At 46.0% G+C, this 22,250-nt stretch overlaps 1 protein-coding gene across 1 annotated transcript in view; it reads right to left on the minus strand.

Moving 5' to 3' along the window:
- Nucleotides 1-5,294, minus strand: part of INSC (INSC spindle orientation adaptor protein) — a 133,224-nt gene extending 127,930 nt beyond the window's left edge. The window contains exon 1 of the mRNA XM_068988692.1: nt 5,199-5,294. Coding sequence (XP_068844793.1) covers nt 5,199-5,294 — 96 coding nt within the window. The remainder of the gene's footprint in view (nt 1-5,198) is intronic.
- Between the last annotated feature and the right edge of the window lie 16,956 nt (nt 5,295-22,250).

Here is a 22,250-nt window from a genome sequence, read left to right on the forward strand (position 1 = left end):
AGGAATAAACCCCTCACCCACCTCAACCCACCTGCACACCACCCAGCACCGGACACTTCCTAAAGCCCCAGGCCAGCAACTATTCCTCCCACACAAAGGGGAGTGCCTCTGGGAGACTTCAGCTTGAACGTGGGAAACAGATGCCAGCGTCAGCTGATTTAATGCATACTGAGAAGTGAGAGCTCAACACAAGCCTTGAAGCCCACCACGGGAGTCCTATCGAGTAATCTCTGTTGGTGTTGTTGTTCTGACTCTTTGCGGCCCCATGAACTGCAGCACACGCAGGCTTCTCTGTCCATCACTATCTCCCTGAGTTTGCTCAGACTCGTGTCATGGAGTCAGTGATGCCATCCAACCATCTCATCTTCTGTCGCACCCTTCTCCGTAATCTCTAGTGCTAAGCCTTGACTCCCACTCCCTTCCTTTCCAAATGCCGATAGTCTCAGGTCGGCTAAAAGAAGCAGTCTTACAGTAAATAAGTTAGGAGTTTTGCCAACTTTACAATGTGACTGGAGCCCTGCCCTGCTTTCAGATGACTCTGGTGACACACTTCTCTTGCAGATAAGAGGTGACAAATGACTTTCTGACCACGTGGCAGACAGGAGAGACCCTCATGGGGAAAAAGAAAAATAAGTGAGCACTAGCCTATGGTCTCCCAGATCTAGGGAAGGGGGCAGAGAGGCCCTTTGTGTGTTCCACACTCCAAAGCCCACATTCCTCATACTGAGCTCTGGCTCCAGAAATGCCATCTCTGATCAGAGACCATGTGATCCACACCGAGGGAGGCAGAGCTCAGGTCCAACAGACACAGACCTCCCAGCAGGGCCTGGGGCTTAGGCGGGATCACATAAGGAGCGGGGTGGCCATGGGGCCAGGGCTGGGCAGAGGGCAGAGGTCAAACTCCTTTGGGCACCCAAACACTCCTGCTTTTGAGACAGGGAGAAGCTGGCAGCTGAAGCAGTCAAAGGAGGGGAACTTTATCAATGGCCCAATTCATTCGCAACAATCCCCATTGTCTGAGCCAGCACAGAGATGGACATTTTCTCCCAGAGCCACTAGGAAGAAAAGCCCCAAGACATGGTCACAAATCAGAAGCCAAAAATATAGAAGCCAAAATTGAAACATATGGTTTGAAAGCCAGATGAAATATTTGAAATTGGAGATGTCCCCCAAAACTCTGTGCAGCATGGTTCTCATCCTCAGAGACCAATAAAATGCTTAATTGTTGATTGTTCATTTATTTATTCTGATCTCTCTCTACAAAGGATGTAGGAGTTTACAGTTAAAGATGGGTGTAGTATAAAGTTATTAAAGCAGAAATTAAAAGTCAAAGCCAGGGTTCCAGTGAATACACTTACTAGGATGAAGCAAATATGATGAACTAAGAGCTTCCTGAAAGCCAGTGTAAGAAGGGAAACATACACGTTATGTCATGAGCTCAAGAGTCACACAGACCTGTAGAAATCTCTTGAGCACTCTAAGCCTCGATTTCCTTGTTAGAGAAAACAAGGGGGGAGGGGACTATTAAGCTAATAAGGTTGTTGTGAAAATGAAATGAAGCATGTATTACAGATTCAACTAATAGCAGTTGTTACTATTACCATTTTTGTAGTTGTCTGAATTCTCTTCTTTAAGTTGGAACTATGTTAACTTAATAGGGCTGCCTTTGATGCCCTATGAGTCCTAACTGTTGCTCTAAAATTCTGATTGTTAGTTGTATGTATCTGATGAATTAAAAACTGGGGAACCAGCCTAGGACTCATGGTGGGTGCTTCAGTTTTCCAGAGTCTTTTCCTGAGTTTTAAGGTGGCTGGGGACCCCCACAAACAAGAAGGCTAGGAAGGCACACAGACCTCCTTCCCCATCAGCTTCACTCTGCAAGAGGCTGCCCAACTGACCACAGCCTGCCAGTATTAAACCATCCTCAAGGGTCAGGTGGAGGACCAGGCCAGGGAAAGCTAGGTTCCAGCACATCCTCAGGAAATGGCTGCAGCCCATCTGCTCCCCTGCATAAGAAGAAGCTGGTGGGATGAGAACTCAGGCACTCCTTAGACCAAACCATAAACACTAAGGAAGAGAAAGTATCATCTGCCCTCACCCCCCAGCCAAAGCCCCTGACTTGAGATATTTCCTACCCAGTTTCTTAGACTTGTCCAAGGTGCCACATGGAGGCTAGAGGGACTGTAGAGGCTGAGACTGGGGTGACCCAGTTTGCACACATGTGTTTTACACATGGAGATACCTGTTGGATATGTGTCACTATTGCTAGGTGTACATGCTGAAAGCACATGAGTGTTCGCACGGCTGTCCTGAGATGCAGCACATGCGAGAGTGATGTGAGTGGTAGGAAGATGTGCACACATGAGCAGCTGTGAGCATGCGGCTGCCTTGTGAGTGTCTATAGGTGAGTGGTCTGCTCATGCCCTGGTCCTCCTGTCTCCTTCCGACATGACCATGGGGCTGTCCCCACAGCTGGCTTTGAACCTCATTCTCTCTGGTGCTGGTGCTGAGCTCCTGCCCTGCTCAGAGTCCTAAGAAACCAAAGCAGCGTGACCCACAGAGAAGACACCCCAGCTGGGGACAAGTCGGGTCACCCTAGAAAGTCTGAGTTCAGATAACACTCCTTATCCTCCGCCCCTGCCTTCATCTGCTCACTCACAGGCATCCAGCCATCCACACATTCGCTCAGCCCCGTGGAGCCTGGCTGCTACACGCACTTGAGCCTGCACTTCCAAGAGTACTGACCCAGTCCACACAGGACAGCGTGTGCCACCTGCGGACACACTCCAGGTCCGCGCACACATAAGGCCACAAGCACAGAGAGGCACACCCTGTCACCCACGTTCACACCCTAAGACGCATGCTAGAAACTTCCATATGCTCACATGCCAGCCCAGACACACTCCCTCCCTTTGGAGCTCGCTTGCACTCACGAGCACTCACACTCACACCGACACATACTATCCAAATAATCACAAGAAGGCTCTGCCCCTACCAGGCTGGGCACAGAATCCAGCGCGGGGAGCGCCGTCTACTTACTGACTCGGAGCGAGTGAGAGCGCCTGTGAGCGGCGGCCAGGCCGGCGGCGGAGGCGCAGCTGGGGATCCGCAGGCTGCGAGCGAGTGACCCGCCCGGTGGCCCAGCCCGAGGGCCGCCCGCGGCCCCGCGCCCCCGCCCCGCTCTGCCCCCGCCCGCGCTCCGGGCCGCCGCCGCAGGACCTCCGGCAAAGGCACGCTCGCTGCCAAGCCCCTGTCCCGCGTAGTCTCGGCCGGCCCGAGGCTATTTTGGGCCCCTGGCAGCGCAAACCTCGCGCTCTGGACTGTGGGGCGCGCTGGAATGGGGACGTGGTCAGGTCTAATTAGAGACCTGGCTCACCCGGGGCTGGGGCCGAGTCAGAGCTGGTAAGCACCCGGGAGCCTCGGTGCCGTCCTGGCGGGGGTGCCCACATGTGCCCCACATGCCAACATCTGGAGAGGGAAAGGAATGCATTGAAGCTGAAACAAAACGAGGAGGGGTTTGGGTGCGGTTCACATGCTCTGCGGAGCAAGCTCTGAACTTTGAGCAGCCCCCCAGACGCCTGGAAGGCCACTTGGTTTATTTACTGCAGGTGCTTCCCTTTGGAACCTAAGTCACTCCCCTAAGTTTGCCGACCTGCCAAAAAGGACAGAAGATGGTTGCACAGGCTCCTTTTAACTTGGGGACACGTCAGACTTCCCCTCCAGACCTAGTGTCAGATGGCTAAGTCTAGAAAGAAGGCTGATTCCTACCCAAAAGCTCAGGAATGTCACATTCTTGAACTGAAAGGAAGCTGCAAAGTCATTCCATCCAACTCTCTCCATCCTGTCATGAATCCCCCAGAGGCTGGGAAGGGGGGGTAGGCCAACTCTACCCACTTTGGAGAGGACTGGGGGTCACCAAGGAACAGCAGACCCTAGCCTCCCCAGGGCACTGTTCCCAATTTTGAACCCACTTATTGGCAGGAAGTTCTCCTTGGCATCTAACCTAAATCCCTCATGTGCAACTGTGTCAATATGCTCACACCTTTGTGTTCAAGGACAGGAAAACCAGCTCTGTCTCTATGACACAATGACCATACCGAGGTCCCATCTCAGTCTCTCTTCCTTGATACTAATATCCCTGTTCCCTTTTTCAGGCCCTGGATTAAAATGACAGTTGCTCCCTGGCCTTGACACATTGCAGCTCCCGACATTAGCTCCACCCCCTCAGCTCTCTGGGGACCCCAGGCTCTGCAGGTGCTCTGTCATCCTCCTCAGACAAGCAAGCGTTGACCACAGCTTCCGTCCATTGGAGACAGCCTGATTCTACTCCCTAGACCCTTGAGAGGCGCTTCAATTCCTATCTCAGCAAAGGCTGTCTCAGGGCCTGGGGACAGGGCTTGGAGCCCCAGCCATTGGCCTGGCTATGCATTAGCACTGGAGCCACAGACTTCCTCAAATGGGCGGTTTCCTGGATCGTTGTGTCCATTTCTGGTAGATCGCGTGTGCATGCGTGCTAAGTCGCTTCAGTTGTGTCCAACTCTGTGCAACCCTGTGGGCTGTAGCCCCTATGGACTAGCCCGCCAGGCTCCTCTGTCCATGGGATTCTCCAGGCAAGAATATTGGAGTGAGTTGTCACGCCCTCCTCCAGAGGATCTTCCCAACCCAGGGATCGAACCCCGCATCTCTTATTTCTCTTATGTTCTTTACCACTGGTGCCACCTGGGAAGCCCCTTTTGGTAGATCAAGTGGTATTAAAAAAATAAAATAGCTTGGATTTTATCCTCAAAGAAACCTGACTTCACATCCTGCCTCGACTACTTTCTAATTGTGTGTCCTCGGACAAGTCACTTAATCTCTCTGAGGCTCAGTTTTCCCATATTTACAATGGGGATCGTAATAATCTCTGCCTAGCTCATACGTTATTCAAACTACAAGATGAGATCAGGAATTTATGTAAAAGTACCTGGAAAGCTAAGATATTTTTTAGTATGCTAGAAACAGAATGAAGCTTAGATCATGAACAGGATAAATATTAGCAAAAAGCCTTAGAAATCTTTTATTCCCAGGTCCAAACTCTGGGTCTGCGTTTCAGGACAAGAGAGGAACAGATTTCGTTTGCTAGATGTTCTCTGTGTTCCCTTGGTATGTATGTCCCCCACCCTGCACTCACACACACATCCGCGTTCCCAGATACATACAGCACAGCACAGCCTCCTGGGCTCGTGTCGGCCCCATAGGCTCCAGCTGCCTGGACCCTCGCTGACTGTCTCTCCATTCCCAGGGGGTCTCCTCATGGCTCCAGTCTTGGCAACAGCTCCAGGTCTTCCTACAGAGTCTCCAGCAGGCAGCTCCTCTCTCCTTGCACATCCTTCTGGGCCATGGCCCCTGCAAAGCTACAAATCCAGGCAAAGTTGGCAGAGGCTTTCTCCAAGGCAGCTCAGAACTGAGGCCGCGGGGGGAGCTCAGAGTTGGAGCATCATCCCCCTCGCCCCCTCCCCTCCACCTCCCTGGCTTCTCAGTGTTGTCCTGCTTAATTCTTAATGGAAATTCCATCCCCGGCGCCGGCCCTGGCTGGCTCAGGGAGTCCAGGCTTAGGCCAACAGCAAACTCCACCCAGAGACAGGAGGCCTCCCTGGCCATATAAAAACAGATCCACACAGATTCACATACATGCTCACAGTCTCAGCAGACGGACATGCCCGGAATCATTCACAAACTCAGAGAGTCTCACCCAAACACATACCCAAAAGAATAATAAGCATTATAATCACCAGCATTTACTGCATGGTGGTAAGTTTTTATAGGTATGAACTTCCCTAATTCTCACAATGACACTGGGTTCGCTGGCAACTTAGCTATTATCCCTAATTTACACATGGGGAAACTGAGGCACGTGGAGCAACAATGTACATTAGGCATCTAGTGATAATAGCCTAGGAAGTAATAAAGGCCTTAGGAAGCATCACTACAAACAAAGCTAGAGGAGGTGATGGAATTCCATCTGAGCTATTTCAAATTCTAAAAGATGATGCTGTTAAAGTGCTGCACTCAATATGCCAGTAAATTTGGAAAACTCAGCAGTGGCCACAGGACTACAAAAGGTCAATTTTCATCCCAACCCCAAAGAAAGGCAATGCCTAAGAATGTTCAAACTATCGCACAGTTGCACTCATCTCACACGCTAGCAAAGCAATGCTCAAAATTCTCCAAGCAAGGCTTCAACAGTGTATGAACGGAGAACTTCCAGATGTTCAAACTGGATTTAGAAAGGGCAGAGAAACCAGAGATCAAATTGCCAACATCCATTGCATCATAGAAAAAGCAAGAGAGTTCCAAAAAAAATCTACTTCTGCTTTATTGATTACGCCAAAGCCTTTGACTATATGGATCACAACAAACTGTGGAGAATTCTTAAAAAGATGGGAATACCAGACCACATTACCTGTTCCCTCGAAACCTGTATGCAGGTCAAGAAGCAACAGGTAGAACTGGACATGGAACAACAGACTGGTTCCAAATTGGGAAAGGAGTACATCAAGGCTGTATATTGTCACCCTGCTTATTTAACTTATAGGCAGAGTACATCGTGAGAAATGCCAGACTGAATGAAGCACAAGCTGGAATCAAGATTCTGGGAGAAATATCAATAACTACAGATATGCAGATGATAAAAGACGCTTACTCCTTGGAAAGAAAGTTATGACCAACCTAGATAGTATATTCAAAAGCAGAGACATTACTTTGCCGACTAAGGTCCGTCTAGTCAAGGCTATGGTTTTTCCTGTGGTCATGTATGGATGTGAGAGTTGGACTGTGAAGAAGGCTGAGTGCCGAAGAATTGATGCTTTTGAACTGTGGTGTTGGAGAAGACTCTTGAGAGTCCCTTGGACTGCAAGGAGATCCAACCAGTCCATTCTGAAGGAGATCAACCCTGGGATTTCTTTGGAAGGAATGATGCTAAAGCTGATGTTCCAGTACTTTGGCCACCTTATGCGAAGAGTTGACTCATTGGAAAAGACTCTGATGCTGGGAGGGATTGGGGGCAGGAGGAGAAGGGGATGACCCAGGATGAGATGGCTGGATGGCATCACGGACTCGATGGACGTGAGTCTGAGTGAACTCCAGGAGATGGTGATGGACAGGGAGGCCTGGCGTGCTGCGATTCATGGGGTCGCAAAGAGTCGGACACGACTGAGCTACTGAACTGAACTGAACTGAAATGAGCTACTCTTATGGCAGAAAGTGAAGAGGAACTAAACAACCTCTTGATGAAAGAGGACAGTGAAAAAGTTGGCTTAAAACTAAACATTCAGAAAATGAAGATCACGGCATCCAGTCTCATCACTTCATGGCAAATAGATGCAGAAACAATGGAAACAGAGACAGGCTATATTTTCTTGGGCTCCAAAATCACTGCAGATGGTAACTCCAACCATGAAATTAAAAGACACTTGCTTCTTGGAAGAAAAGCTATGACCAACCTAGACAGCATTTTAAAAAGCAGATATATTACTTTGCCAACAACAGTCCATCTTGTCAAAGCTATGATTTTGCCAGTAGTCATGTATGGATGTGAGAGTTGGACCATAACAAGAGCTGAGCACTGAAGAATTGATGCCTTTGAGCTGTGGTGTTGGAGAAGACTCTTGAGAGTCCCTTGGACTGCAAGGAGATCAAACCAGGCAATCCTAAAGGAAACTAGTTCTGAATATTCATTGGAAGGACTGATGCTGAAGCTGAAGCTGCAATACTTTGGACACCTGATGTGAAGAACTGACTCATTGGAAAAGACCCTGATGCTGGGAAAGAGTGAAAGCAGGAGGAAAAGGGGACAATAAAAGATAAGATGGCTGGATGGCATCACCAACTCAATGGACATGAGTTTAAGCAAATTCCAAAATTTGGTGATGGACAGGGAAGCCTGAGGTGCTGCAGTCCATGGGATCACAAAGAGTCAGACACAACTGAGTGATTGAACTGAACTGAATAATAGCCTAACACATTAGCACCAGGAACCATGATATGTGGTTTCATTTTGCCACCATAGTAACATTTTTGTGAAAGTTATTGTTATTCCCATTATACAGACAGGGAAAATCGAGGTCAGATGGTTTCAATCACCTGCCTTTGGCCTCACAGATTGTAAGATGAAGGGAGATTCTATACAAATATGTGTGGGAGCCCTCATGGGTGAACAAAGGTAAACACAAGTAAACAAATACATGAACACTCTCAGGGGGCACAACCACAGATAGACTCTTCTACCAATAGAGAAGCCACAGAAATGGTCCAGAGCTGCATCAGGCAAAGATAACCTCTAGCCTGACACCATGTTCTTCTTCCCTTCCAAATGGTCCATCCCATCAACTTCACAAGTCACTTCAGCAAGGCCAAGTTAAACCTAAACAGAGAGCAGATTTCAGGTTTACAATTCAGGCAGTAAGCCTGAACTACCGTCAACCCCCAGCCTCAGCTCCAAATCCAAATCCAGTTTGCCCAGCACACCTCTGTGGTCCCTGGAAGAAGTCTCGGGTGCTCTCTTCTGAAGGGATCATGAACAAACTTCATGCAGGGAGCTCCTCAGAGACTCTGGGCCTTGTCAGGGGCTGGCCAAGGAGGGCTCCGGTTTCCAGGCCCAGATAAGGCTGCACGGGACTCTCAGGACAAGGCAGGGCACCGGAGCCTGGCCTCGGACAGAACAGAGCACGGGCTGCCCAAGGGAACAGATGCCATACTGCAGAGAGATGGCAAGGCTTTGTGGGGAGGGAGGTGGGCACAGGAAGGGCAGGGCTACATATAGGACAAGTAATGAAGTCCACAGCCCTGGGAGTTGGGGGAACAGGACTGCAAAACAAGAGAACAGAAGAAGTTAGCAATCCAGGAACTTGTCCATTGCTGGAATTTTCCATGCTAAGCTAAACATTTCGAAGCAGAGCAGTGATGGCCTGGGCCTCCTCCCCAGTAGAGTGCTCTGGAAGGCCTACAGTAGCCAGGGCCATCTCTATTGTCTCTCTTCATTTCCCATCTCATCCCCATCCCACAATTCCTTGTGCTTCCTGCTGTCAAGAGTCTATCCACTCTGTGGTCTGACGACAGCTTAGTGTGGCAGCCCTGTAGGGCATCTGTATTGGAAAGGGATTTTTCCAGAGGAATGCACAATTGAACCTGGAATCATGTAGCCAGGCAATGGCTCTAAGAGGAGGGGACATTTGGAGCCCAAGAGTTGGCATTTCTAAGAGGTTCCCAGGGGATGTGAATGGTACTTGTCTGGGTGAGGGGGTCACACTCTGAGAACCACTGCTTTACAGAACAAGAGAAAGTCAGATGTTCCAACCTAAAACTAAAAGTGCAGCCTAACTTCAGATTGCAACTGATTTCTGAAAGGCCCCTAGAGAAAGACTGCCCCTTCCTGTAAGCAGTTTATACTTTCCTTTATCTGCCTCTATCTTCCCAGCTTCTGCGCTGGCCCGGCTGTCTGTTTGTTGGTCTCTCCTGGGCTCTGTGATGGTCCTGTCTGCCTCAGTCCATCTCCAGTAAGACATGGCATCCTCCACACTGCCCTCCACCCGCTCAGAGAAGGTTATCAAGATGAGGGACCTGCACAAAAATAGCTGATGACCAGACAGGCTCTCATTTCTGGGGACAGAGATATCAGATCAGAAGGTCATGACGATCACAGCTGAAATGCCAGTCCACCCAGAGATATGAGCAATGGGCAAGGATCCCAGTACCCACAGCCGTGACCTCAAGTCCTGCAGTCCCCTCCTGCAGCCTGAAGGCATGCCCGTGGGGGTGCTGTCCTGCCTCCAGGAGTGATGGTGGGACAGAGCACTCAAGGAGGACGGGGAGAGGGAAGTCTGGCCACAGGCTAGTGAGGACGCGCCATGGGCTCACTTGGGCCATGGATCTCTCCACGTCTCCCTCTGCGATGCTCTCAAAAGGGAAAATTCCCCCCAACTTCCAGAACCAGTGTGAGAACCTGTAATGTGACTAGGATGAAGGATGTAAGAACCAGAAAGCCCTCAGAGACCTCTGGGAGCAGGGTTCTGAAATGTTGTTACCCACCAGAATCACTTTGGGAGGGCGGGGGTTGAAATACGGGTTATCAGGCTCCCTCAGAGGTTCGGATTCAGTGGGTAGGGGGAGAGCCAGAGCCCGGGTGCCCCTCCCTTCCCAGTTCTGTGTTCAGTGACTTCATGCTGGTAGCTTGAAACTGACCATGATGAGAGTATTTATTTACACCACAGACATTGAGCAAGTACTACAAATCAGGGCATTATGTTTTGTTTTACTTTGCTTTGGAAAGTCTCTTGCGGATGACTTCCCACCATGGGCCATGTTGGTCTCTATTTTCAAGGATCCTAAGCAATTACAGTGCAGGGCTTTTTGAGAAGAAATGCTGATCCAGTAATTAGGTTCTAACTGAAACCCCTCATTTGACAGATAGGGAAACTAGGGCCCGATGAGGAAAGGAATCTTGGCTGAGGTCACTGTAGTAGGCCCCTTGTGGGATCGTGGCTGCTCAGTTCGGGACAGTGGGGGCTGACAAGCAGCCTACCTTCCTCTTGACCCTCTCCTGCATCCTCTCCACTACACGGTGGCTGTGGCTCATTGCCTAAGAGAAGAATGGCAGGGAGGTCCTGCCCCTTGTGAGCCAATCAGATTACCTTTCGTCAGCGTTTGGAATTTGAATAGGTTGGACTAGAGCTTATTAGTGGCCAGATCACCTGGAACAGCAGGCATGTGAACTCCAGCTGTTGAGGGCTTTAGGGCTACCATGCCTTCCCCAAGCCTTAATTGTTCAACTCTCGTTAAATTCAGAAAGATTCCTGAGTATTGTCCTAAAAAGTTCCCTGTTACTTAAAGTAACAAGGTATTTCCCATTGCTTACAACCAAACCCACCTTGGGAAACATAGTCACAGAGCAAGTTAGTGAAGATGAGAACCCGAGATTCCTGCCCCTTTGTCTTTCTGTCTCCCACCCTCAAATAGGATGCAGAAGGAGACTATACAGATACACAGTTCTCCGGGGCAGTGTTCTCCAAGAGTGGTCCTAGACCAGCAGCATCGGCATATCCTGGCATCGTACAGGAAGTGCAAATTCTCAGGCCTCCTCCTGCAACTACTGAGTCAGAAGCTCTGGGGCTAGGGCCCAGCCTGCTGTGTTATAACAAGCCTTCCAGGTGATTCTGACCTGTTACACACTGAGGACCACCATTCTAGCAGGAGGGGCTGTAGCTTCTGCCTCCCTCACAATGACTCAAAACCCAGGGAGGAAAAGCTATCAGCTGTCAGGGTGCCAGTTGCGTGGCCAATCACATTTCTTCCTGGCTAGCATCCTTGACCCCATACTCCTGAGGAACCTTGGGCAACCGAGGTATGACCTTGCATCCTGAATTAAGACCTTCTTTCCAAAGTCCAAGGGGCAACCCCTTTCTAAAAACATCTGGACAACCTCCCCAGAAACATGGCAGAGAAATGCTACTTCTGTCAGTGTCTTCATGTCTAATTAAGGGGATGACAGTGGAAATTCCTGGCCCTTTGGATTCTGAGGGGGTCCTGGGGATAGACAGCTTCAGGTGTCCTTCTGGAGGGAGGCCTACCAAGGGCCTGGCTCTGGAAGCCACTTTGGCCTCTCCAGCGTGAATCTGTTTCCTCTTCTGTGTTCCCCAGGTTCAGGAAGAAAAATAAGCTTCAAGAGTAATGGAAGAAGTGAGGTCTTGAGAAGAGGAACAAAATAATAATAATAACTATTACTATTACATTACTAGGCACTGACTTCTTCCTGTACACAGCCCTGCTGCATGTACTAAGCACTTCCCATGTATTTACCTTGCTTGTGTCTCGCCACGATGCAATGATGCAGTTATTACTATCCCCTCTTTAGAGGTGAGGAACCAAGGGCAAGAGAGATTAAGTAGCTCTCCCGAGATCATACAGCCAGTGATTGGACGATCGAAGACTCAAACCCAGGTTTATCTGACTGTAGGTCCACAAGTTTCCCGGGGGGGAAGTCCAAGAACACAGGTGCAGAGGCACACCTGCTGCTGAGAGGGGAGCCCAGGTGCGAGCTGAGACAGGCTGGGGAAGGCAGGTGCTAGCCAGATGGGCTGGGGGAAGGGTGGGGCAGGGCTCATTTCATCAGCAGGGGACCAGGCAACACAAAGCAAATGCTGCTGCTGCTGAGTCGCTTCAGTCATGTCCGACTCTGTGCGACCCCATAGAGGGCAGCATACCAGGCTCCCCCGTCCCTGGGATTCTCCAGGCAAGAATGCTGGAGTGGGTTGCCGTTTCCTTCTCCAATGCGTGAAAGTGAAAAGTGAAAGTGAAGTCGCTCAGTCGTGTCTGACTCTTAGCGACCCCATGGACTGCAGCCTACCAGGCTCCTCCATCCCTGGGATTTTCCAGACAAGAGTACTGGAGTGGGGTGCCATTGCCTTCTCTCCAGAAATGGGAGTAGGGTCTTGAGGAGCCAAGGAAGGACCTGCCCAGAGGCCCTGGGAAGTAGGGCAATGAGCAGATTAGGAATGATGACCAGAGTTGAAAACATTCATCAGAAATGGAACCCATGAGAGCAGCCGCACAACCCAGACTTAGTGGCTCAGATCTGAGTCTAGGGACAAGCACTGAGCCCACGTTTGAGAGGTGTTCCAAGCAGGGACTGCAGGGAGCTCACCCTCTGTTGTGAGGGGAGAAACAGCTAGGACCCCTCCTCACACTGCCTGGTGCTGCCCTGAAGAACTTCCTTCTCAGCTCTGGTAGAACATGGCCCAGATTCCCGAACACAGCAGGGCCAGTGGACAGAGGTGGTCAGGATGGGCACTGGGATTCATGGCAGAACCTGCAAGCCTGGTATAGAAAGAACTTTCCTCAGCTGGAGAGTGGGAGGCTCTGGAGCTGGCTCTGGGTTGAAATCAAGACAAGTCATTAACTGGCACCGCCTCTTCTCAGCTAATCAAAACAAAGACCTGAGTCATTTCTCCTTCCTCTTATCTCACTGTCCCCTTCCTGCAATAGCCAACTGGTCTGTCTGACCTCTCTGCTCTACCTCCATGTTGAATCCCTGACCACCTAAACCCCCTTAACCACAAATTCACCAGAGTCATCCTTTAACAATGTAACAAAGGAGTGGCCAAGAGCATCCAGGAACCAGAGGCTAAGAAGGTAAAGGGAGCCAGACAGAAAATCCAGCACCTGAAAGGAAGAGGACTCGAATTTCCAAGAATTTCCCATAAGAAGGGTACTAGCACCCCTGGTTCCTGAGACCCAAAAGCTTCCCTGTCCTGAGATTCCTTAAGATGTTGCCATTGAATTTACTTTCTTGCTTCATCACAAAAGAATTCAGAGCTGAAGTGACAGGTAAAAAATGGATTTATTTAGAGAGAAACACACTCCACAAACACAGCTTAGAAGGCAAGAGTGTCCTTGAAATATGGCATGATTAGTTTTTATGGGCTGGGTCATTTCATCAGATAATAATTGCAAGGATTGTTCCAGTTATTTAGGGGAAGAGTTTGAGATTTCCAGGAATCAGCCATCACCCACTTCTTGGTCTTTTACGGTTGGCCTCAGAACTGCCATGGTGCTGCTGGGTGTATCATTTAGCGTGCTAATATATTACAATGAGCACATAATGAGGCTCAAAGCCCACTGGAAGTCAAATCTTGGACCCGGTGGGTTCTAACCAGTCCTTGTCATGTCCTGTGGCCATGTCATTCTTTTAAAAGTTGTGTCCGGCCCCCTTCCCTCTTGCTTCAAAGACACTCCTACACTCTAACAATGTTTTTCTTATTTCTCTTAAAATGGCTTGAATTTTTTTTCTTTTGCCTACCATGTTAAAGGTCCTGATGTAACCCCTATGCCCGTGTCTCCTTGGTGAACACAGCACCAAAAGGAAGCTCAGCAGTTAGCGGGGAGCACAGCACAGCGCGGGAGGATCAGAGGCTCTTACCTCTGTGACCCTAAGTAAGTGTCTTTCCTTTTCTGAGTCACAGACACTCATCTGAGATCTAGTCCAAGGGTCCTTTCAGGTGAATCTGACAAGGACTCTGAGCTCATAAAGTAGAGGAAGGAGCCATCTTCCAGGCAGAAAGCATATTCTGTATATTTTTATATCCTAGTCAGGTCCCAACAGGAAAAGAAGTTCATATAGGTGGGACTTAGAGATTGGAAAGGTTACCTATGGTCAGGGTTAAGATAATAACAACTGGTTTGAGGCACCGCAGTGGCTTACCTGGTGGCTCAGATGGTAAAGAATCTGCCTGCAATGCGAGAGACTGGGTTTGATCCCTGAATCGGGAAGATCCCCTAGAGAAGAAAATGGCAACCCACTCCAGTATTCTTGCCTGGAGAATTCCATGGACAGAGGAACCTGGCGGGCTACAGTCCATAGAATCGCAAAGAGTTGGACAGAACTGAAGCAACTTACTTTGAGGCACTGAGGTGCTGATGACTGTGGGAAGATGCTGCCACCTCCAAGTCTAGGGATGAGGGGGCAAACAGTTCACTGGTGCTCCGGTGGAACCATGGACAAGGTCATCTCAGAACCATGGCACCCACGTGGAAAAGAAGTCCCCTAACCTCTCTCCGCTCCTCCCTCTGACCTCCAGCCAGTGCCTCCATTGGCAAAGCCCAACCAGGTAGCCCAGGTGACATGATTTGAGGACCAGCTCCTCCCGACACAGAGCAGAGAAGGATGGAGGAGCTATGGGGGAGGGTATGCTGTTCACATGGATAATAACTAGAACCAGGGAAAAACCAAGATCTGCAACCTCTAAATCCTCACAGCCTCCCTTTCATTTAAATCTCCATAAGAGTGCTAAACTCTCCAGAAAATCGCTGAATTGTTATAATGGTCTTGATAGACCATTACAAATAAATCCAAACCTAGATTTATAGCCCTTGGCTAAGGGCCTGCCAGAGACAAAGGCAAAAGCTAAAGCTTTGCCACAGAGCACATGAATTTGCTTCCATGAGAGCTTCCAGAAAAGTTTCACCAGGAAATAAAGATTCTGACAATCTGAATAACTGAGGAGGCTTAATACTAACCCCCACATACATTATTGAGGATTGGTAGGTAACCACCCAGAAAGGATTCTTCTAATAGAAACAATGCCCAATCAGGAGTTTGTAGCAAAGAAAAAATTGGTCAATTTTAAATTCCTTGCAATTGACACCCACCTATGGTTTAAAAGATCTGGCCTCAGACATACGCATTCCTGGAGGGAAATTTTCCAAAATCCATCCACACCTAGGCCACATTAGAAAGCCTGGGGAGAGTGGGAAGGACAGGTTTTAATCCAGAAAACTAAGACCCTTCTAAGAGTAAGAGCATTCCCAAAGAAAGAATGTGCTATTCATCACTGTGGAAGGAAGTTTAGTTCAGCAAGAAAAAGAATAAAGGCCAGTCTTCTGCACATCACTCAGAATACAAGTGATCAAGTCAATCTCTGACCTTGGGAGGCTCACAGTCTAATGATGCACAAAGAGATATAGATACACCATCTCATATTAGGAGATAATTATCAGAGAGGTGAAAAATGTCCCACCATAATTGTGCATTTTAGCTTTATATACTTTGAAGTTATTATGAGGTGCATATACACTTAGAATTATTATATCTGTTGGAAATTTTTAAATTTTGCTGTTATAAGATGGTCTTCATTATCTTTATGATGCTTTGTGCCTTAAAGTCAGCTTTATTCAAAATCAATATCATTATACGACCATTATTTTGGCTGCTGTTTGCAGGGGAAATTGATCATTCTTTGGCTTTTGCCCTTTTTGTATTCTTATGTTTTAGATACCTCTTGAATGTTTTAGACACCTATAGTTAGAAGGAGAAGAATGCTTCGCTTCAGTCGACCGACTCTTGATGACCCTATGGACTGTAACCCACCAGTCTCCTCTGTCCATGGGATTCTCCAGGCAAGGACACTGAAGTGAGTTGACATTTCCTACTCCAGGGGATCTTCTTGACCCAGGGATTGAACCCACATCTCTCCTGTCTCTTGCACTGGCAGACGGATTCTTTACCACTAGCGCCACCATGTAATTAGAGGTAAAAGAGTTATGTGTTATGCAAATAGTTTTCTGTGAAAAGAGCTTTCCAAGGAAAGGAAACAGTCAAAGCAAAGCTAAGGCAAGAGTGCCTGGTGTCTTAGAGCAAGAGTAAGGAGACTAGGGAAGCAGAGCAGTTTGAACAAGGGAGTGGGGGAACAGGAGAAGATGAAGGAGGGGATACATAGAGATTATTGGAGCAGTGCCCTGAGTAGTGGAAAGGGGATGGGACCTGGCATACAAGTGGAAGAAATGGCTCTACCTTGGAGCATGGAAATTTCATCTATGAATACTAGTGGGAGACAAGTACCTGGGAACAGATACCAGTAGTGTACAGGTGTTCTGGTGGAGTCTGTGGAGGCTCTCTTCCAATTGATGTCATTTTATCAGTTAAGTAGGAAGCAGAGCCTGGGCTTCTCCAGTGGCTCAGTGATAAAGAATTCGCCTGCAATGCAGGAGATGTGGGTTCAGTCCCTCGGTTGGGAAGACCCCTTAGAGGAGGGCTTGACAACTCACTCCAGTATTCTTGCTGGGAAAATCCTATGGACAGAGGAGCCTGCAGGCTACAGTTCATGGGGTCGCAAAGAGTCAGACATGATAAGTGACTGAGCATGCATGCACAAAAGCAGGGTCAGGAAATAAGGATGGTGGAGGAAGTGTTGGGGTTTTGAGGAGAAGGTTTGAATAAAGATCTAGAAGTAAATGGAAGACTGAATGGACTAAGGACATACAATTTCTTGTCAGCAACAAAGGCTTAATTAATGCTCATGGATTTAAAATGAGGCACTCAACCAATAAAATAAAATGAGGCACTCAATCAATACAGTTGTGTGAATTTTCTCAGGCGTCAAAAATCCTTGATCCAGAAGCCAAGTTGCTGAAGTCTCCTGTACTACATGGATCCCCAGGTGGTACAGCAGTAACGAATCTGCCTGCTAGTACAGGAGATGCAGGGGGTGGTGAATTCAATCCCTGGGTGAGGAAGATCTGGAGTAGGAAATGGCAACCCACTCCAGTATTCTTGCCTGAAAGATTCATGGAAAGAGGAGCCTGGAGGAGTACAGTCCATGGGGTAGCAAAGAGTTGAACATGACTGAGCATGCATACAAATGCAAGCACATCTATACCACACTCTACGGAAGGCCATCTGGACTGCCTTTGAACGCTTCCAATGACAGGGAGCCCATCAAATCCCAAGAAGCCCCTGCTATCATTAGGCAGCTTCCACCATCAAAAAGTATCTCCCCATGTTGAGCTGGCATTTCTCTTCCCATTTGTTTCCCCTATGTTTGATCCTCTGGGTCTGTTTCTGTTTTCTGTTGTTTATGTTGGTCTGTGTCTCCCTGTGACTGGTCATCTAGATAGCTGATGACATATCCAGTTGGTGAGGCTGGGAGAAATAAGAATCTTACACATGGCTGGTGGGAATGCAAAATGGTAGATTGCCTATACTTAGCAAAATTATGCACTTACTCTGACTCTACAATCCCAGCGCAAGAAAGAATAAAAAATGGTATCACATTAGATTAAAATTAAATTATTGTGATCCTAGACTGTGCCCATGTACAGTTCCCCTAAGGAAATAAATAAGGATATTTTTACAAAATTTAGCTCCAAATATGATTACTACAACATTTTTGCAAGAATAAAAATCTAGAAATAATTTACATGTATATAGGGACTGATTAAATAAACTCTGGCAGGCACATTTATTCAATAGAATGTGAAATGGACATGAAAAATTATATAGCAGAAGGACATGGAGTGGCATGGAAAGACACTGAAAAAGGCAAGTTTCAAAGTAAGTTTGGTGTGACGCAGTTTTATAAATATACACATAAGATATATAAGAGCACACCAAACTACTAATGGTGGATTTTTCTGGATGATGAGGTAATTAGGAAACATACTATTTACTATTCTCACCCCTCCCCTCCACACACACGCCTTATTTTTTGTCTTTCCTGTAGTTTCTAAATCTTCCATATTGAGTATTTTAATTCCCCAATTAGGAAAAAAGAAGTTACTTTTCAATTAAAAAACAAACCCTATCGGCCTTTCTACTTTGAGTTCAAGAATAACCCCTCCATAAAAACCCCCCTTATTTTGTCTGCACACTTCCCTGGTGGCCCAGATGGTAAAGAATTTGCCTGCAGTGCCAGAGACCATGGGTTCGATTCCCGGGTTGGGATGATCCCCTGGAGAAGGGAATGGCTACACACTCCAGTATTCTTGCCTAGAGAATTCCATGGACAGAGGAGCCTGGTGGGCTAGAGTTCACGGGGTCGCAAAGAGTAGGACGTGACTGAGCGACTAACAGTTTCACTTTCACCTCCCGAGAGGACCAGTACTGTGTCAAAACATGGAGACCACCTCTTCATGTCTCGAATGCCCCTACTCCTGCCACTCCTCTTTCTCTGCCCCAGCCCTTTTCCTTTGAGGGGAATCAAGAAGGCAACAAAGCGGGTCTTACTATGGCTGCTTTTTTCTCAGGTCCCTCAGCCAAGAGGAAACATCCAGCCTCCCTCCTCCCTGAGCACTACCATCTGCCCCTGGCATCCCGACTGCCATTGGTAGCACACTGTCTCACCCCTGTGAGGGAGGTGTCGTTATTCCAAATACTTGAGCTATATAAAACCCAGGCTCAGAAAACAGGGAGAGGTAAATCTGGGAGACCAGCTTGGGGCCCGACTGGGAAGAGGGGATCCTGGCAAAGCTAGCTTAAGCGCCTGCTTGGTGCACCCTCTGGTGGAGAAGGGGCTGCTTCACTCCCAGGGAGGGACTGGGTCAGAGACTGGATATTTTAAGACGCTGCCAGCCCCTTGACTTTTATTTTTGACATCTTCACCCCCATTAAGTTAAAAGCACCTGCATCTCACATTAAACAGTATTTGTATATAACTATGTAAGAGTTGAGTTGGAATGGATCCATAGACTTGTAGATATTTAAGTAATAACACAAATAAGCAATTTTGTAAGACCCATGCTACCTGATTTCCATGCTTACTTTAACACCACAGTGTGTCTAAGTATATCAAGACAGTGTGGTATTCAAGGGGGAAAAGAGGGAGGGATAAATTGTGAGACTGATGTTTATATACACACTACTATATGTAAGATAGATAACTAATAAGGACCTACTATACCTACTGTATAGCACAGTGAACTCTACTCAATACTCTGAAGTGGCCTATGTGGGAACAGAATCTAAGAAAGAGTGATATATGTATATGTAAAACTGATTCACTTTGCTATATAGCATAAACCAACACAATATTGTACATCAATTATTCTCCAATAAAGATTAATTTTTTAAAAAAGTGTGGTATTGGCAGAAGAATAACTACATTGATAGATGAGACAGAATTGGGAGTCCAGAAATACATCTGCACAAATGTGATCAATTGATTTTTTACTAAGATGTAAAGGCAATTAAATTAACAGTCTCTTCAACAATTTGAACAATTGGGCATCTACATGCAAATAAATTAGTCTCAATCTACACCTCTCACCTTATACAAAAATTAATTCAAAGTGGGTCCTAGACCTAAATGTAAAACATAAAACCAAAAATCTTTTAGGAAAACATATGTAATAAAGCCGCTGCTACCTTGGGATCTGAGGTTGGACAAAGAGTTCTTAGACATGACACCAAAGCACAGTCCATTTTAAAAATGATAAATTAGACTTCAGGAAAATTAAAAACTTTTGCTAAGAAAATGAAAATGCAATCCACAGACTGGAAAATTTTTCAGTATAACATAGCTGGTAATAATCTTACATCCACAATATACAAAGAACTCTCAAAATTCAGCAGTAATAAAGCAAGCAATCCATTATGAAATGAGCAAAACATTTGAAGAGACATTTCAGCAAAAGGCATAAATATATGGAAAATAAGCAAAGGAAAAGATACTCAGTGTCATTAGTCATTAGGGAAACATAAACTAAAACCACAATGATATACTACTATATACACATTAGTGGAGTTACTAGAACACTCATAAGCCTGGTGGACATTTGAAATGGTATAGCCACTTCAGAAAATGGTTTGGAATTTTCTTATAAAGTTAAATATATACTAGCCATAATGAATATAGTAGATATGAATCCAACTATATTGATAACCACTTTGGTGTCAAGTCTGAAGACACCAGTTAAAAAACACGGATTGTCAGAATGGATCAAGAACAAAAGCCAACTGTATGTTGTTGATAAGCAACCCACTTCAACTATAAAGTTGCATAAAAATTAAAAGTAAACAAATGGATGTATGTGTAGCATGGCAAATATAATTAATAGTATGTATTGAAAGTTAAGAGAGTAGATCTTAAATTTCTCATTACAAGAAAAAATTCTGTAACAATGGTGACAGAAGTTATCTAGAAATAATCATTTCCTAATATATATAAATATCGAATCATTATGTTGTATACCAGAAACTAATAATTTCGTATGCCAAGCATACCACAATAAAAAAGGAAATGCTAACACTAATCAAAAGAAAAGTGGGGCTAGATATATTAATTTCAGACAGAAAAGACTTCAAAGCTTGGAAAATTAACAAAGATAAAGCAGGGTATTACATAATGATAAAGGTGTTCCTTCTCCAAGAACACATAATTTGCCTTGACTTATATGCCTAACAGTAGAGCATCAAACTACATAAGGCAAAGATTAATAGCACTTTAAGGAGAAATAGACTAATCTGCTATTAAAATTGGGGACTTCAACACCCCTTATCAGAGATGAACAGATCCAGCAGGCAGAAAATCAATAAGGATATAGTTGAATTCAATAGTACCGTCAATCAACTGGATATAAAGAACATTGATATGCTACTGCTTCATCCAGCAATAGAAGAATCACATTCTTTTCAAACTCACAAGGAACATTCACCAAGAGAGACCATATTCTGGGCCACACAACACACCTTAATAAATTTAAAAGAATAAAATCCTACAGTGTCTGCTGTCACACCATTAAACTAGGAATCAAATAACAGAAAGATTATTGGAAAATCTCAAACTATGTGGAGATTAAACAGCACACTTCTAAATAATTCACTAGTCAAAAATAAATTGCAATGGAAATTTTAAAAATATTGTGAACTAAAGGAAAATGAAAATTTATCAGGATTCATGGACTGCAGTGAAAGCAGTACTTACAGGGAAATTTATAGCACTAAATGCAAATATCAGTAAAGAACAAACATCTGAAATCAATCATCTAAATTTTTCTTGCTACTGCTGCTAAGTCGCTTCAGTTGTGTCTGACTCTGTGCGACCCCATAGATGGCAGCCCACCAGGCTCCCCTGTACCTGGGATTCTCCAGGCAAGAATACTGGAGTGGGATGCCACTTCCTCCTCCAATGCATGAAAGTGAAAAGTGAAAGTGAAGTTGCTCAGTCGTGTCTGACTCTTAGCAATCCCATGGACTGCAGCCCACCAGGCTCCTCCATCCATGGGATTTTCCAGGCAAGAGTACTGGACTGGGGTGCCATTGCCTTCTCTGAAATTTTTCTTAGGAAACTATACAAAGAAAAATTAAATCCAAAGTAAAGAGAAGAAAAAGAATAATAATAACTGGACTATCAGTCAATAAATTGAAAATAGGCAATCAATAGAGAAAATAAGTAAAATCAAAAGCTGCTGTTTCAAAAAGATCAACAAAGTCAATAAGCCTCTAGCCAGGCCAGCTAAGAAGAAAAAAAGAGGACACAAATTGCTAATATCAGAAGTGAAAGAAGTACATCACTACAGATCCTATGGACGTTAAAAGGATAATAACAAAATACTAAGAGCAATTCTATTTTCACAAATTTGATAACCTAAATGAAATGCACCCATTTCTCGAAAACACCAAAATGCACACAACAAATCTGAATAGACCTATTTCCATGAAAGACATTGAGTAAATAACTACTAACATTTCAAAATAGAAACTACCTGCCCAGATGAGTTCACTGGTGAATTCTACCCAACACTTAAGGAAGGAATTACACTAATTCTCTGCAATCTCTTTCAGAAAATAGAAAATGAAATTCCTAACTCATTCTGAGACCAGTATTACGCTAATACCAAAACCAGATGAACACACTGCAAGAAAAGAAAACTACAGACCATACCTCACATGAACATAGATGCAAAAATCTTCAGTAAGTTAATAGTACACAGGAACAAAAAGTATG

This window comes from Capricornis sumatraensis, chromosome 16 (genome assembly GCF_032405125.1).
Source record: "Capricornis sumatraensis isolate serow.1 chromosome 16, serow.2, whole genome shotgun sequence".
In the NCBI taxonomy this organism is placed as follows: Eukaryota; Metazoa; Chordata; class Mammalia; order Artiodactyla; family Bovidae; genus Capricornis; species Capricornis sumatraensis.